A 15,205-nucleotide genomic window follows, 5' to 3' on the forward strand; every position below is an offset into this window, starting at 1 on the left:
CTCAACAACATATGCTTCAAAACACAAGAGATAGAGCTACAAGTTTCCTATTTTTCAAAATTGTCCAAAAGTTAAACGGACCCCAAATCATGCGTGCAAAGTGACTGATGTGTTTCTCTAGCCAAAGATGATTCTTTCCTAATTTGTCATTTTAGCTATTTAGGATTTTGTTTTGTTTCCACCACACCCTTAAAAGTTTTTCTAATATAAATAGAATATCCTAAAGTATCTCTAAAATATAACACCCTAGCATGCGTACACAAGCTATATTTCTTTTGCTTTTGTTTATCTGTGTATCCCAAATTGGGACATGGAGCCCGATCATATTAATGAAATGGACCTTTTTATTTAATTTTTTTTTTTCGTTTTTTTTACATGATACAAGTAGCACATGTAGAGCGAGATTTGATAAAATAGCTTCTGGTGCACAAGATAATTTCTTGTGTGATATAAATGGGAAAATAAATCGGACGCCAAGTCACAGTTGTGACACACAGGAGGTACTAATGTGGGGAATGGTATAATTTCCATATAATAAGGCCTTGGCTATCCACCGGTTTGCTGCTTCAGTACAGTGCAGACCGTCCCAGTTGATAGACTCTGCAGGGTTTGCACAAGCACTTGCCGCTGGAAGACCACATTGTGCTGATGAGTTGTAATTGTATGTCCCCCCTCCTCCACAGCATGCTTTGGTAGCTTCCCCAGTAAATCCTGCAGTGACGTGAATCCGATGATATATGATAACTGAGAGGTTCAACATTTGAAACACTTCCAAACTTTATGTACCTTTAACAATAATCGTAAATTAATTAAAAAACATTAAGGCCATTTGATAATCATTTCGTTTTTTTTTTTATTTTTTTTTTAAATTGAAAACTTGTGGCCATTGCTTTTAGATTTTAGTTTGTTTTTTAAATTTTTAACGAAAACTAAAAACTAAAATGATTAGTAAACGAGTGCTAGAGAGATGCTGTACCAAATTGTTTTGGAGACTGATACAGTTGTAACGTAGCACTGTAAATATCTCCATAAATGATGCTAGCATGAGGATGAAGGCTTCGAATCTGACTTAGCTTTATCTGAAGCTGCTCATTGTGATACTCAGAAAACTTGTTTAACCAAGTAAGACAACCAGTTGAAGGATCGTATTTACTCTCATCTGAACCCTCATACAATGTAAGGTAAGCAGGGAGGCAACCAATTGGAAAGTTGCCTGGTACCAAAAGTGTTGATGCCCCATGCTCAATCAACTCCTGCAGAGCAATGCAACCATAAAAATTAAATCACAGAAGCCTACAATTTATATGAGTTTAACTCTTACATTGATAGCTGAAGCCATTGCTTCTATCACTACTGGAACAAATGTTCGAACAATTTGAAAACAGTCTCCTGCAAACAACGCATGGGTGTAATCGTTGCCTCCAATCGGTCCCATAAGAACTAGAGAACTTGAGAGGAGATCCCTGCAGTCTGCAAATCAAAGATATTAAAAAAAGAGTAACTGATCAGTCACATCCAAGATGAGACCTTCACATTCAGGCCCCAAGTACAATTATTAACGGGAGTTGTTATTTATGTGGTAAATGGGGACAAGAAACAACTTGAAATTGTAAATTTGCATTTTAACACAATCATTGAAACTTACTTAGAAAGAAAAACTAGTTAAAATTTACTGCACCACAATTGTAGCAAAAAGTTAATAATTCTAAACGATAGAGATGTCGTTTAGTGTTTAAGTAAGAGAAATTAGACACATAATCTAAATGCTCATAAAAAGTTTGGTAATTGACCTGAAGCTGTATTGCATAAAGGTGATAACATTCCTTTGAACCAATCCAATTGAATTCTTAGAGAGAAGTTTGTAAATTCATTATAATGTCCCATTTTTTCAAGATAGTCAGTGTCAAGTGCAGTCGCTCCTACTACTGCAAAATTCGCACCCTCTTCAAAGTTGCGCACAGTTTCATTGACGTTCAGGATTTCAAAATAAGGTCGCACAAGAGGAAGTCCCAGAGATTCAGCTGCAAAAGATGAAGCCAAAAAGAACCTGATTATTTGTTAAATTAAAAAAAAATATGATAAGTATGGCTTTTTAATGGTATGAGATATAGATAAGTGGATGTATTGCACATGCCAATGAAGTCTATGATTAAACGACCGTCGCAGCAGCGGCCGGTGGGGTGATGAAAGAAGTCCTCCCCATATGGAGGGAAGAAGAAGTGGAAAGGCTTGTCATGGTGGTCAAGGGCGTTGAGGTATGAGTTGCCTGTATCAGCAAGTGAATCCCCAAAGCCAATGATTGAAGTGTAGCAACCAAGCGCATGTGGGATGATCACAACTGTTCCGACGAGGAGGAGGACGTTCATGGTCAAACTTGCCCCAAAATACCTAGCCATGGATCTCTCTCTATCTCCTACTCTCACTTACACGCAGCTTGAGTTATGCATATTAATATACATGTTGTGTGTGTGTGTGTGTGTGTGAATAAGTACACGTATATGGTAACAGGAAATTCATGACTTGATCAAATGCATACATGAAAAACTTCAGAAACCAAGTAGTCTAGCTGTATATTCTCATTCCACACGACAACGGAAGCTTGCAACTGTAAGTCTATGCGAGGAGATATCTGCCTTCCAACTACAAGTCTTTTGGAGGAATTCTATATACTGATTTCTACAGTTCGGAAAAACTGCCTGCTCTAAAAAAAAAATGGCATCAAACAAAGGAATTTTACCATTGTCTAAGCTGGACATTTACCCTCATCTATGCAAACGGACAACAATTTGTTACCATCGGCTAAATGGCGACTTGAAGGTTACCATTGTTTAAGTCATCTGCTTGCCTAAATTCCAGCCATTCGTATAGGAGTTAACGTAAACCTTCTATCGCCCAAAATTGAGCAATATTCAAAAAATTGTGCCAAAATAATGATATTTTGTGGAGAAAAAAGAATTAACTAATTAAAAACAAAGCAGTTATAAAGGAGGATTTGAAACTCAGTGGTGGTTTATGGCTGAGAAAGTCCGTGATCGGAAAAATCTCCAGTGCAAGAGTAGACACGACGCGGGGTAAACAAGTTTTCTCTTTATTCTATTGAAATAAGCTACAACTTTCGGCCTCCAATATGAGGATTGGGGAGAGACTCTCTCATGCCATCCTAGGACCCATTTATGTTATTTTTTTCCAGTAAATTATATCTTTTACAGTTTTACTCATCGGTCAGTCTGAATCTCTGCAAATTCTTTTGCTGGACACGTTCTTTTACAAGTTTGATGCCTTCTGTTGAATGTTGAACCAGAAAACTGAGTGAGTTTGGAGAATTAGTGAACAATAAATCAAGCCCAAACATACAAAATGGAAAAATTAGTAAAACAATTCATATGAATGCATACCAAAGCCAAACCTTTCAACAAAACCATCCCAAAATCATCTCCTGATAAACAAGAACCAAATGAAACACTTTGTCAATAAAGTTAAACCAAATCAAGCATCCAATTCAGACTTAATTTAGTTTATCTCTTTCGAAGAAACTAAACACATCCAGGAAAAAAAAGGTGTCTGAAACCCTAAATAAATAAAACTGCAACCAAATTATAAAAAGAAAAAAGAAAATTACACTCTTTAAGCTTTGCTCCTTTTTGACGGAGATGCTAATATTTTCACGTTATCACACATTATCACAATAAAGCATTGAAGAGTCCAAGTGTGGCAACTGTAAATCATACAGCAAACTCCACAGCCAAGTCAGTTCGCATAATGCTCCTGTGATGGGCCTATACTAGGCCTCTGCTGAAGAAAGTGAAACCGTTTATTACCGTCTCTTTGTCCTCCATGCCTATGCTTGTGTTCAACAAACTCGAGTGTGTAGACGCATGAATGTTGGTAGATGATTCCATTATCTTGGAAAAATTGATGCAATTAATAAAACTCACCATTATCCACCCGAATTTTAGTATTTTGAAATTGAATTGTCTTTGGTCAAAAGCAAAAAAAACTCAAGAATTCCTTGTGTTTCGTGGTGCATGAGGAACACTCATGTATATCATGAAAAGTCGTCGACAATGGTTAAAAAATAAAGTGCTCCAGTAAGAGAAGTGGTCCTGTGAGGACCCATGTGGCAAAAGGCCGAAGGCCTGTTAACTAAAATTAAAAACAAAAAAACAAAAGGATCCGTGGACCTGCAAGAACTGGTCCGTATGAAATGGGTCGGGTTAGATCCGGTTTTATTTAAAAAAAAAAAGTGATCTGCCCTGCTCCGCACTACCCCATCCCGTTTCATTTATAAACTAATCATGCTCAGTTCCTCCAATTTCAAGCCCGACTCAGTCCGTGTCCATCCCCACCCAAATCTAAATGATAAAACAAATTAAAAATAAAAATATTTAGACATATAAAACTGACAGATTTGTACACACATTCTCTAATAACATGTTGTTTGGGCCCAAAATATTAGTTTGGGCCGAGTATAGAATTATTCTCGGCCCAGAAGGCCTTACGACAGGGTTATCAGGGATCGTTTAGTTCTGGATCGGTTAGGTCATGGGCTTCCAAACCTAGGTTGGTTAAGTCATGCTGCAAGACGAGTCGAATCCTGGTGCAATGAGGAGTTTCGGCAAGATTAATAACCCGGAAGTGAATCCGGCTCAATAAAGGACTAGGTTCACAATTATAGTGAAAATAGGACTGGTCGAGTTGGTGTTTGATCAGGAGAAGAAGTCCTAATCCGGGTAGGGTTTTAACTCGACCTTGAAGGTATCCGGTGCTATAAATAGAGGATGATGTACATCATTCAACCCCCTTCAATTCAACACACAACTGCCCTGCGCAAACTCTTTCAACAACTTTGAGACTTTTATTTTCTCTTTTCGCTGACACATCTTCCGTTGGCATTAACATCATTGTGAAAGCAACCGGTGATATCTTAAGTCGGCATAGATAGATCTATCGCCGTAGAATCAGCCGATCTTGCAGCATCTGTTTTTGGTATCAACAGCACTGAGGCGAGGACGGTTGGTTACCTATCCAAGTCTCGGTCGAGAACGATTTCCGAATCCTTATTGATTGAGGTCATCTTATTAGCCTTCTCAGCGAAGTGAGGTGTTACAGTTTACTGAGCTCGGCGCATTGCACGCCGAGTTATTTTATGATTGGATACTCTCAAGTGGGATTTAGAGTTCGACATTAAGACGGCTGAACCACGTTCATTATTAACACTTATATTCTCTTTGAGTATTTGTGCCCTTACACTTTGGTGTCGATTCGGCGTGAGTTTACTCTGACGAATAACATCACTGTGACTGAATCCGACGACGACGATTCGTGAACTTCGTAAGAATAGTAGCCTTGTCTTCAGGTTCGAGAACCCAAGAGGCCGAGACGTGTTCCTTCCTCGGTCGCAATCGCAAGACGCAGAAGTCAGCCGCGCACCCAACGCATCATCAACAAATTTACTCCTCGGCCGAGCTCGGCCGACGAGTTGGCACGCCCCGCATTCATCGAAGGACGTAGTTAGCTTATAGATTACTCGGCCTGCGCGTCACGTAGGCTTGGTAGTTTTTAGGGTCAACACATGTGTACTTACTACTATTGTGTACGGACAAACATATACAAATAACACCAAGGAAAACTAACGAAAAATTAAAAAAAAAACTTCATTTTTAATGAAAAATCATTTTTAAATGTATAGTGAATAGTACAAGGAAATGTATAAATGTGGTTTTTCGTTAAAAATGAATAGTGCCGGAAGTGTTTTGTTAAAACTCTCATAACACCACCACCCAAAAAATTAGTTTTGGCAATTGACCTAGAGATGTATTGCATAAGGGTCAACACATGTGTACTTACTACTATTGTCTACGGACAAGCATATACAAATAACACCAAGGAAAACTAACGAAAAATAAAAAAAAAAAACTTCATTTTTAATGAAAAATCATTTTTAAATGTATAGTGAATAGTACAAGGAAATGTATAAATGTGGTTTTTCGTTAAAAATGAATAGTACCGGAAGTGTTTTGTTAAAACTCTCATAACACCACCACCCAAAAAATTAGTTTTGGCAATTGACCTGGAGATGTATTGCATAAGCAAGCATTTTTGCTCGGACTTGGATTGTCTGCCCTCCAATTTCGGTGCCCTCCCCGTGCCCTCCTGTTTTTGTGGTCACGGTTAAGCCACGTCAACATTTTATATTATTATTTCTTTTTGTTTTATTATTTTTATAAAAAAATAATATAAAATATTGACGTGACTTAACCGTGACTACACAAAAAAGTAGGGCACAGGGAGGGCACCGAAATAGGAGGGCAGACAATCCAAGTCCTTTTTGCTCACCACTGACCTGGAGTTGTATCCATTTCAAAGATTGCCACATGTAATTCGCAATAATCCTAGTTAATCCCAAATTTTTTAATTCATTATGTTCTAATTAATTCAATCAATTACTTCCAAATTGACTTTTATATGATATTCTCTCTCCTCTTTCATGCCTCCTTGAAACTCTCTCCCATGGGGTTTTTCTCATTTTCCCGCCGGGCTCCTAACGTTTCTGGGCGAGGTTGCTTTTTCTACGCCTCTCAGTTGCCCGGTAACTGAAGCCCTGAAAAAAGCAGAACAAAAATTTGAGCTTAATTTGAGGCCAAAGCAGCTGATGCTTTGAGTTGCACGGTGGCTGAAGCCATGAAAGTAGGTCGATCTTCCGATCAACGGCATTGGTATATGTGTTGCCAGTATTAACAAGTGAATCTCCAGACCCAATGATTGATGTGTAGCAACAATTCGCATGCGGGATGATCCCAACAGTTACGAGGAGGACGACCACGACGTTCACTAAACTTGCCCTAGCCATGGAAATATCTCTCTCTATACCGTTGATCGATCGAGAGAGACACACGGTCCCTCTCTTCTTTTAAGGTTGACTAATTTTTTTATGAAAATGAACATAATTTTTGTCAAAATAAAATTATAGCGGACGCTGGTTCCCTTAGGCCATCACCAACCGGGCCAGCAATAGGTATAGGGCCTAAGGATAGCCCTTTTTGACACAAAACTCATCTTCAATAAAGGTTTGGGCAAAAAAATATTGGGACTCACGGGCCAAAATCCAGTCATATGGCCAGCGAATTGGCCATTTTTAGCTAGCCAGCTAGCCCCTTCAGTTGGCCCAGCTGGATTTTTTTTAAGACCAAATTAAAATTCTAATTTTTTTCTTATAAATACTTAAGACATTTATACACCATTTCTCACATCTTTTTCATCATTTCATACCATCTTACCTCATTTTATTTCAATTCTTCACATTCTATTCACCTCAACACTCTTTTCATACACACCCCTCTCTTACATCTTCCATAATCTTTCTTTTAATTTTTTCAATAATTTTCAAATGGCTACATCTTCAAGTTTCACTCAAAATATGTTCGGAGGTTTATTCATTTAGTGACAAGTGGTACTTAAAATATGTTTGAAAACCTTATTTTAATATGGTAGTTTAATTCAATTAGCTAATACAATTAAAGAACAAATTTAAATGAATAAATTACTGAGGATGCTAAATAATAGCTTCATTTGATTAGAGATGATATATAAATATGGTCTGATATTGTTCTTTAAAAAATAATTTTTTGTAAGACTATAATCTAGACGGAGGCTAAACATAATCCATTCGGCTAGAAATAACCTTCGAAACGAGGTAGCTAGAAAAATACCGGTGCTTGTCCTAGCGTGCAATAACCAACAAGTCTCCACCTTTCTGTCAAATAACAGCAGGTGACAAAAAATAGAAAAAAAACTAATCCACATGATAAATGTGCCTTGCACCTATAAGTCTATCTGAGGAGACAACCGCTTTCGAACTACAAGTCTATGAAAGCAATTCTATATATTAATTGGTACTCCTATTGTCCAAAAAAATATATTAATTGATACTCCGTTTATTTAAGCGCAGTATACAACTGTCAGATAAATTAAGAAGCTAAATATTGTGGTAATTATGTCAATTTTGATCAACCTTTCCGTCAAATAATAGTGTGAAAAAATAAAATACGTTATAATATTTGTTCAAGACTCAACTTGTTCATATTATATTCATTCGTTATAGCATTTGCTCAATATTTGAAAATTAATCTTCTTCAAATTTCACTATAATGTACTTGCAACCAATTGCACTATAATGTACTTGCAATTTTTTTAAATATCAAATGTTTATTAGCTACATATCCATTGTGAGTAGGGTGTTCCATGTGGGTATAGTATCAAACTCAGTGATCTTATATAACCAATCATTTTAATGTTCTGCTTAGTTACAATTGTGAGTAGGGTATTCCATATAGGTATAGTATCAAACTCAGCAATCTCATATAACCAATCATTTTAATATCCTGCTTAGTTACAAATATGTGGTACCAGGCTCAAGAGAAGCAGCAACCAAAGGCATGAGGGATGATGGATGAATATGAAAACTGATATGAGTAGGAAGTCCATCGCATAATACGGTGGGAAGAACGAATCCATAGAATTGATAGATCTCTAGCGTCTCTATTGCAGTGAGAGATTCTTGTGTTTGGCCGTATAAAAAGGAAAGTAAAGTAGAATATTGATGGACAAGGATTGTTTGCCCTCTCATTTCTGGTGCCCTTCTATGCCCTCTTATTTTGTGTGATCACAGTTAAACCACGTCAACATTTTATATTATTTTTTATAGAGGGCCTGCTTCTTCAAGGCTATTGTATAAAATTGCAACTTTGAGCTGGCTTGTGCAAAGCATGTCACAGCTTTGGGACCAAACAGTTCTGAAAATCCTATTCGACGGTAAAAAAAGTTACTTTCATAATATTTTATGTAATATATTTTTATCACTTTTCTATTAAAGATATGACTCATTCTTATTTCGATAAGAACAACTCATCACATTTATTAAAAAAAATGTTAGAGAGACTATCTAATTAGATGATATATGTAAACAATATAATGTGTCACCAACAAAATCAAACTAACAATTATAAGCACAGGTGGAGAAGTACACAATACATATCACAATGTGGAAACACACAAGGAACTAATACGAGGATCGGTGTAATTTCCTTTCAACAAAGCATTTGTTATCCACTTGTATGCTGCTTCAGTAAAGTGGATACCGTCCCAGCTGATAAACTCTGCAGGATTTTCACAAGCACTTGCCTGTCGCATACCACATTGTGCTGATGAATTGTAATTGTATGTCCCTCCTCCTCCGCAGCACGCTTTTGGACTTCCCCCGATAAATCCTGAAATTACACGAATCAAATTTTTTTATCGTAAACAGGTTTTGCTTCAGCATTTGAAACAATGCACCAAAAATCCGCAAGCTATTTCACAAGGCCTATTGAAAAAGCTAAGTTTTGAGTAGTGACTAAAATATATGCACATGAAGTTTGAATCTTCATCGTTTAACAAAACATGAAAACAAACGTCAATAAAATTAATTGAGAGTTGAAGTACCAAATTGTTCTGGAGAATGATATAAGTACATCATAGCATTGTAATAATCTGCATAAATGATGTTGACGTGAGGATGAAGGCTTCGAATCCGGCTTAGTTCTGTCTGAAGCTGCTCATTGTAATACTCAACAAACTTGTTTAACCAATTTAAACAACCAGTTGAAGGGTCGTAGTCACTCTCATCTGAACCCTCATAGTTTGTAAGATAGATGGGAAGGCAACCAATTGGAAGGTTTCCAGGTACCAAAAGCGTCGCGGCCCCAAGCTCGATTAACTCCTGCAAAGCAATAAAGCCACAAAAAGTTAGACAAGCCTAAAGGAGATCGCGTTTTTTAGAACCATTGTGATCCAAGCTTTTCAAACTCTTACATTGATGGATAAACCAATTTCTTCTATCACCAATGGCACATATTCTTGAACCTGTTCTATACTTTTCCCGCCAAGCAAGGCATCGTTGTAATCATTGCCCCCAATCTCTCCCATGAGAATTAGAGAGCCCGAAAGGAATTCACTGCAATCTGCAATTAGAATCGATCAGACAGGCATCATGTACAACCTAATTAATTTCCAAAAGTTACAATTAAATGCCAAGAACTAGAGTTGGTTTTTAATCTTACACAAGGTTTTATTCTAAGAGTAATTTTTTCAAGGATTGGAATGAAATTTTATGTTTTTTTTCCTTGATACAAGGATACATTTACCTTAAGAGGTGTGGGAATAAAATAATATCGAACTCGCTATTCACTAAATTCAAACCTAATATCTCTCGTGTATAAAGCTGGAGATGAGCTCATTCAATAGCTGAGAGAAGACGAGAGGTAAAGTGTCAATGAGTTCATATGGACCCCAACAACTATATATTGCTCCTGGGGGTGGGCGTGTGGTGTTAAAGTGTCAATGAGTTCGCATGACCCACCAACAACTTTATATTACTCCACACAAATTTTGCCATTGATCCCCACACCCCAACCTAATTTCCAATAATTGGGTTTATTCAGTAGCGGAGGGGAGGGGGGAAGGGGGGTGTCAATGAGTTCACATTGACCCCAACAACTTTATATTACTCCACACAAATTTTGCGATTGATCCCCACACCCCAATAAGAATTTCCAATAATTAGGTTCAGTTTAAGTTTATGTCTGCATGCTTTTGATTTCCATTATTTATCAAAACACTCTATTAATTAACAGTATTTCATAGTGAGTTCAATCAATTGAAAGGATTGGTCAATAATCTTTCACCAACGTTGGTGTATTTGCTTATGGGAGTCAAATAAAAGGTCATGGCTGCTTAAGTGGAAAAAACAAAAATTCTAATATTATACAGTTAAGAACTTAAGATCACTGTATGGTTAAAATTTGGTTGTATACGTCAAAATAAATAATGACATTGTTGATAATATATTGTACAATGACAAGTCAAATATAAGAACTAGTCGTGAATTATATATCTAAATAACAAAATGTTAACACATCTACTTTTTTATCATGACCTCAATGAGTTCAAATCCTAATTCCGTCACTGAGCTCATTTCTTCCCCTCTGCCCCCACTTATAAATAATGTATCTTCATCGTAAAAAATTCATAATCGGAACCGTTCAATTTCTTAATCATCATGTGAATATCATCCTTACAAGAAATCATTCGATTCGGAGATCGTTAAGTCATTCAAATGTTTCAAATAAATCAACGGTCCATCATGAATATGTTACTTAGCACGTACAATGTTGATTTATTTGATACATTTGAATGATTAAATAATCTCCGATCCGAATAGTTTTTTTAGGGTTAATCTTCAAATGAAGATTAAGAAATTGAACTATTTCGATTACGAAATTTATATGGTAAAAATATGGTATTTGCAAGTGAGAAAATGAGCTAATCCCGAGGAGGGGAATGCAAATACTATTCTCCTTAAGATAAGCATGGGAAGGAATTCCAAACTTACCTGAAGATGTGTTGCAAAAATATGGAAGAATTTCTTTAAACCAGCCCATTTGAATTCCCAGAGAGTTGTTGGTACGTGGATTAGAATCTCCCATTTCCTCAAGAAAGGTGGCGTCAAGAGCCGTGGCTCCTGCCACGGCGAAATTCACTCCCCCTTCAAAGTTTTGGATACTTTTCTGGCTTTCGAGATAAGGTCGAACAAGCGGAAGTCCGAGATATTCAGCTGAAAACGAAAATGTGAATTGAGAAACTGATAAATTTGAAAACGCAAGATATACTGTAAGTGGATGCATACCAATGAAGTCTATGACTAAGCGACCGTCGGAGCAGCGCCCGGTGGGGCGATGAAAGTAGGTCATCCCATATGGAGGGAAGAAGAAGTGGACAGTCTCGTTAGGAGAGCTGATCTTTAAGTTTCCGGTATCAGCTAGTGAATCGCCAAAGCTGAAAATTGAACTGAAGCAGCATGAGGCATGAGGGATGAGTATTAAGAGGAGGAAGTTCATCCAATAATATTGTTGGAAAGATGAACCCATAGAATTGAAAGATCTCTAGCCAACGCCTCCGTTGCAGGGAGAGATTCTTGTGTCTAAACCCGCGTATGGGAACGAATATTGTGGTTGAAGGCTGGCTTAACTTTCTTTAGCAAACTTTATTCCCTTCTCTGTGGAGGATTATTAACCGGACTAGGATAAGATAACGGTTTTTTAAGTGTGGATTAAGAAATCATAGCGGATTAATAATTGATTTACCTACAATCATTCAAGAGATAGTGGATTAGCTGTTCTCTAAAAACAACGGTTTTTTAAGTGCGGATCAGGAAAGCATGTTTAATTAAAAATTCGCATTCTGAACAAACAGTATCAAAAAGTTTCTCATTTGACACCATGATGGACGGAATTGGTAACGTCTAAAATCGTCGCCATGCGTCGAAATTAAATCCCATTTTCAAAGGATATACTTAGGAACAAAAATGCTATGGTTCCCAACATGAGAGCAAGTCCACCGGGGGCGGGATAGGCTGGCACCCAGTGGAAAAAACAGGTTGAGACTCAGCCAATCCACTCTAGCCTGTGGAATCGACTGGCACCCAGCCCAAGCCAGTCCACAGGTCGGCCTAAAATCGACAGACCTGGGGACCGGCTCAAGTGACGCCAGCTGACGCCAGCGTGGTGTCAGAGGGCAAGGAGCCACTGAGGGAAGGAGCCAGCTTGGACACCGAGTGGTACACGTTGAGACTGCTGGAAAAGGTAAGGAGGCAGCTGGTTTCGAGCGGCAACAGTAAGAACCCGTGCCCGCTGGACCACCTTTAGGAGCTGGACGATTTCTATGAGCCGATCCACCACCACAACCGAGCAAGGAAGTGAAGTTTCAATCCTTGTCATCAGGCTTGAACACAAGATTTTCGAGTTGCACAGGTACAAGCTCGCAGGGAATCAGAAACAAGAGACAACCAATCCGTTTATTTGTATAGTCTTGTTGACATATACTTAGACTTTGTTTCATGTTGGAAGCATTCATGTTGAAGCTTTGAACCCGAGTGTTTCATTGCTAGGAATGTAAGAGGATTAGGACCGCGTTGTCTAAATCATCTCTTTATTGAATTCATGCCAAATAGTCTTCGTTACATAGGATGCCGAACGGCTGAAGCTTAACACTTGTACAATGTGAGTTTACTTGTAATAGTACTTCAAGTGATCAGCATTCCATGGATGGCCAATGGTCTTGCCATCAGAGCTTCTAAGCTTGTAGGAGCCACGGCGACTGATGCCAACAACTTCAAACGGTCCATCCCAGTTTGGACTAAATGTTCTTTCACTCGGGACTCTGTCGTAGAGTAATCTTTTCTTCAATACCCAGTCCCCCACTTTGAAAGAACGAGGTTTAACCCTTGAGTCATAGTAGTTGGAGATGCGCTGCTTGTAGGCGACATTCCTCAAGTGAGCCTGGTTTCTGTGTTCCTCGACTATATCTAAGTTGAGGGTAAGTTGTTTGTCATTTTCGCTTTGCACATAGTTCTGGACTCGGAACGTTGCTTGCTCAAGCTTAACTGGGACAACTGCCTCTGTACCAAAGGCAAGTGAGAATGGGGTTTCTCCTGTTGATGTCCGATACGAAGTGCGGTATGACCAAAGAACTTGGGGTACAAATTCTGACCAACAACCTTTAGCCTTGTCCATGCTGGTTTTCAAAGTTCGCTTGATTATTTTGTTAATGGCTTCAACTTGTCCATTAGACTGGGGATGAGCTGGGGAGGCAAAACATAAGTTAATGTTGAACTTAGAGCAGAACATTCTGAACTTATTGTTGTCGAACTGTCGTCTGTTGTCAGTGACTATCGCATTGGGAATGCCGAATCTGCAAAGGATGTTCTTCCATACGAAGTCTTCTATTTTTGCCTTAGTAATGGTTGCCAAGGGTTATACTTCGGCCCACTTTGTGAAGTAGTCAACTGCAACGATTGCATAGCGAACCTTGCCATTCCTTGCAAGCATTGGGCCTATCAAATCAAGTCCCCATTGGGCGAAGGGCCAAGAGCTGATCATAGGAGTAAGCGGCTCGGGAGGGGAGTGAGAATAGTTGTGTAGCGTTGACACTTATCACATGAGTGGGATATTCTGATGGCATCTTGGTGGAGTGTTAGCTAGTAATATCCTTGGTGAAAAACCTTGTGTTCTAGGGATCGAAATCCAGCATGATCTCTGCAGACTCCTTCATGTATTTCTCGAAGGACAGTTTCCGCTTCTACAGGTGTAAGGCATCATAGGTATGGTAGGTTAAAACCCCGTTTGTAGAGTTGGTCATTAATGATCAAGTAACGGGTAGCCTTGTATCGAATCTCCTTAGTTTGGACTTTGTCCTTTAGAAAGGTGCCATGAGCAAGGAATCTATAAATCGGGGTAATCCAACTATCCCCCTGTTGTAAGTTGCACACTTCCGCAGCCATGGTGCTTGGTGCTGCCAACAATTCAACTCGAATTTTTCTCCCAATCTTGTCTTCCACCGCTGAGGCGAGGCGAGCCAAAGCATCTGCATGACTGTTTGCCGCTCGAGGAATTTGGGTGATCTAGCAGTGGAAGTGCTTGAGCAACAATTGTGTTTGTGCCAGATATGCTGCCATGGAGCTATCCTTAGCGTTAAAGTTGTTGGTGACCTGGTTAACCACCAATTGGGAGTCACTAAAGATATCAATTCGTTTAACCCCAAGGTGTTTGGCCAAACGTAAGCCTGCTATGAGGGCTTCATATTCGGCCTCATTGTTCGATGCCTTGAATTTGAAACGAATAGCACACTCCATCGCCACTTTTTCTGGGGTCGTGAGGACTAGTCCTGCTCCACAACCTTATTGGTTGGACGAGCCATCAACATATAGACTCCATGCTGGGGCTGTTGATTCTATTTTTTGAGCTTCTGAGGGTAATGAAACCACTTCTTTAGGCGTAGAAATAATGTCAACATGATATGTGAAGTTGGTGATGAAGTATGCCATTGCTTGGCCCTTCTCAGCTGGCTTTGGTTGGTAGGAGATGTCAAACTCACCCAATGCTATCGCCCATTTGATCATTCGTCCGGAAATGTCAAGACTTTGGAGTATCTGTCGAAAAGGATGATTGGTAAGCACGATGATGTTGGAGTATCGTGTCTCCGCATCTTGTAAGGCCTTGCTAGCGTAGTAGACAGGCCGTTCGACATTACCATATTTCGAATGAGAATGAAACTTACTGCTGAAGCTGATACCGACAGATAAATAATGAGAGTGTTATCAACCTCAGGTTTG

The 15,205-nt window shown here is 38.8% G+C and overlaps 2 protein-coding genes across 2 annotated transcripts; both read right to left on the reverse strand.

Annotated features, from left to right (window-relative positions):
• Positions 1 to 324: 324 nt before the first annotated feature.
• LOC126624485 (GDSL esterase/lipase At1g28610-like) lies at positions 325 to 2,616 on the reverse strand. The gene is made up of 5 exons (XM_050293548.1): positions 2,135 to 2,616; positions 1,791 to 2,021; positions 1,322 to 1,470; positions 977 to 1,253; positions 325 to 711 (listed from the first exon to the last, which is right to left on the reverse strand). Exons 1-5 carry the CDS (start codon positions 2,394 to 2,396, stop codon positions 479 to 481), a joined length of 1,152 nt encoding a protein of 383 aa, XP_050149505.1. The 5' UTR covers positions 2,397 to 2,616; the 3' UTR covers positions 325 to 478.
• Positions 2,617 to 8,935: 6,319 nt separating this feature from the next.
• Positions 8,936 to 12,103, reverse strand: LOC126624486 (GDSL esterase/lipase At1g28580-like). The gene is made up of 5 exons (XM_050293550.1): positions 11,723 to 12,103; positions 11,429 to 11,650; positions 9,850 to 9,998; positions 9,481 to 9,757; positions 8,936 to 9,266 (listed from the first exon to the last, which is right to left on the reverse strand). Exons 1-5 carry the CDS (start codon positions 11,961 to 11,963, stop codon positions 9,034 to 9,036), a joined length of 1,122 nt encoding a protein of 373 aa, XP_050149507.1. The 5' UTR covers positions 11,964 to 12,103; the 3' UTR covers positions 8,936 to 9,033.
• Positions 12,104 to 15,205: the final 3,102 nt, after the last annotated feature.

This window comes from Malus sylvestris, chromosome 5, assembly GCF_916048215.2.
Source record: "Malus sylvestris chromosome 5, drMalSylv7.2, whole genome shotgun sequence".
NCBI classification, from domain to species: Eukaryota; Viridiplantae; Streptophyta; class Magnoliopsida; order Rosales; family Rosaceae; genus Malus; species Malus sylvestris.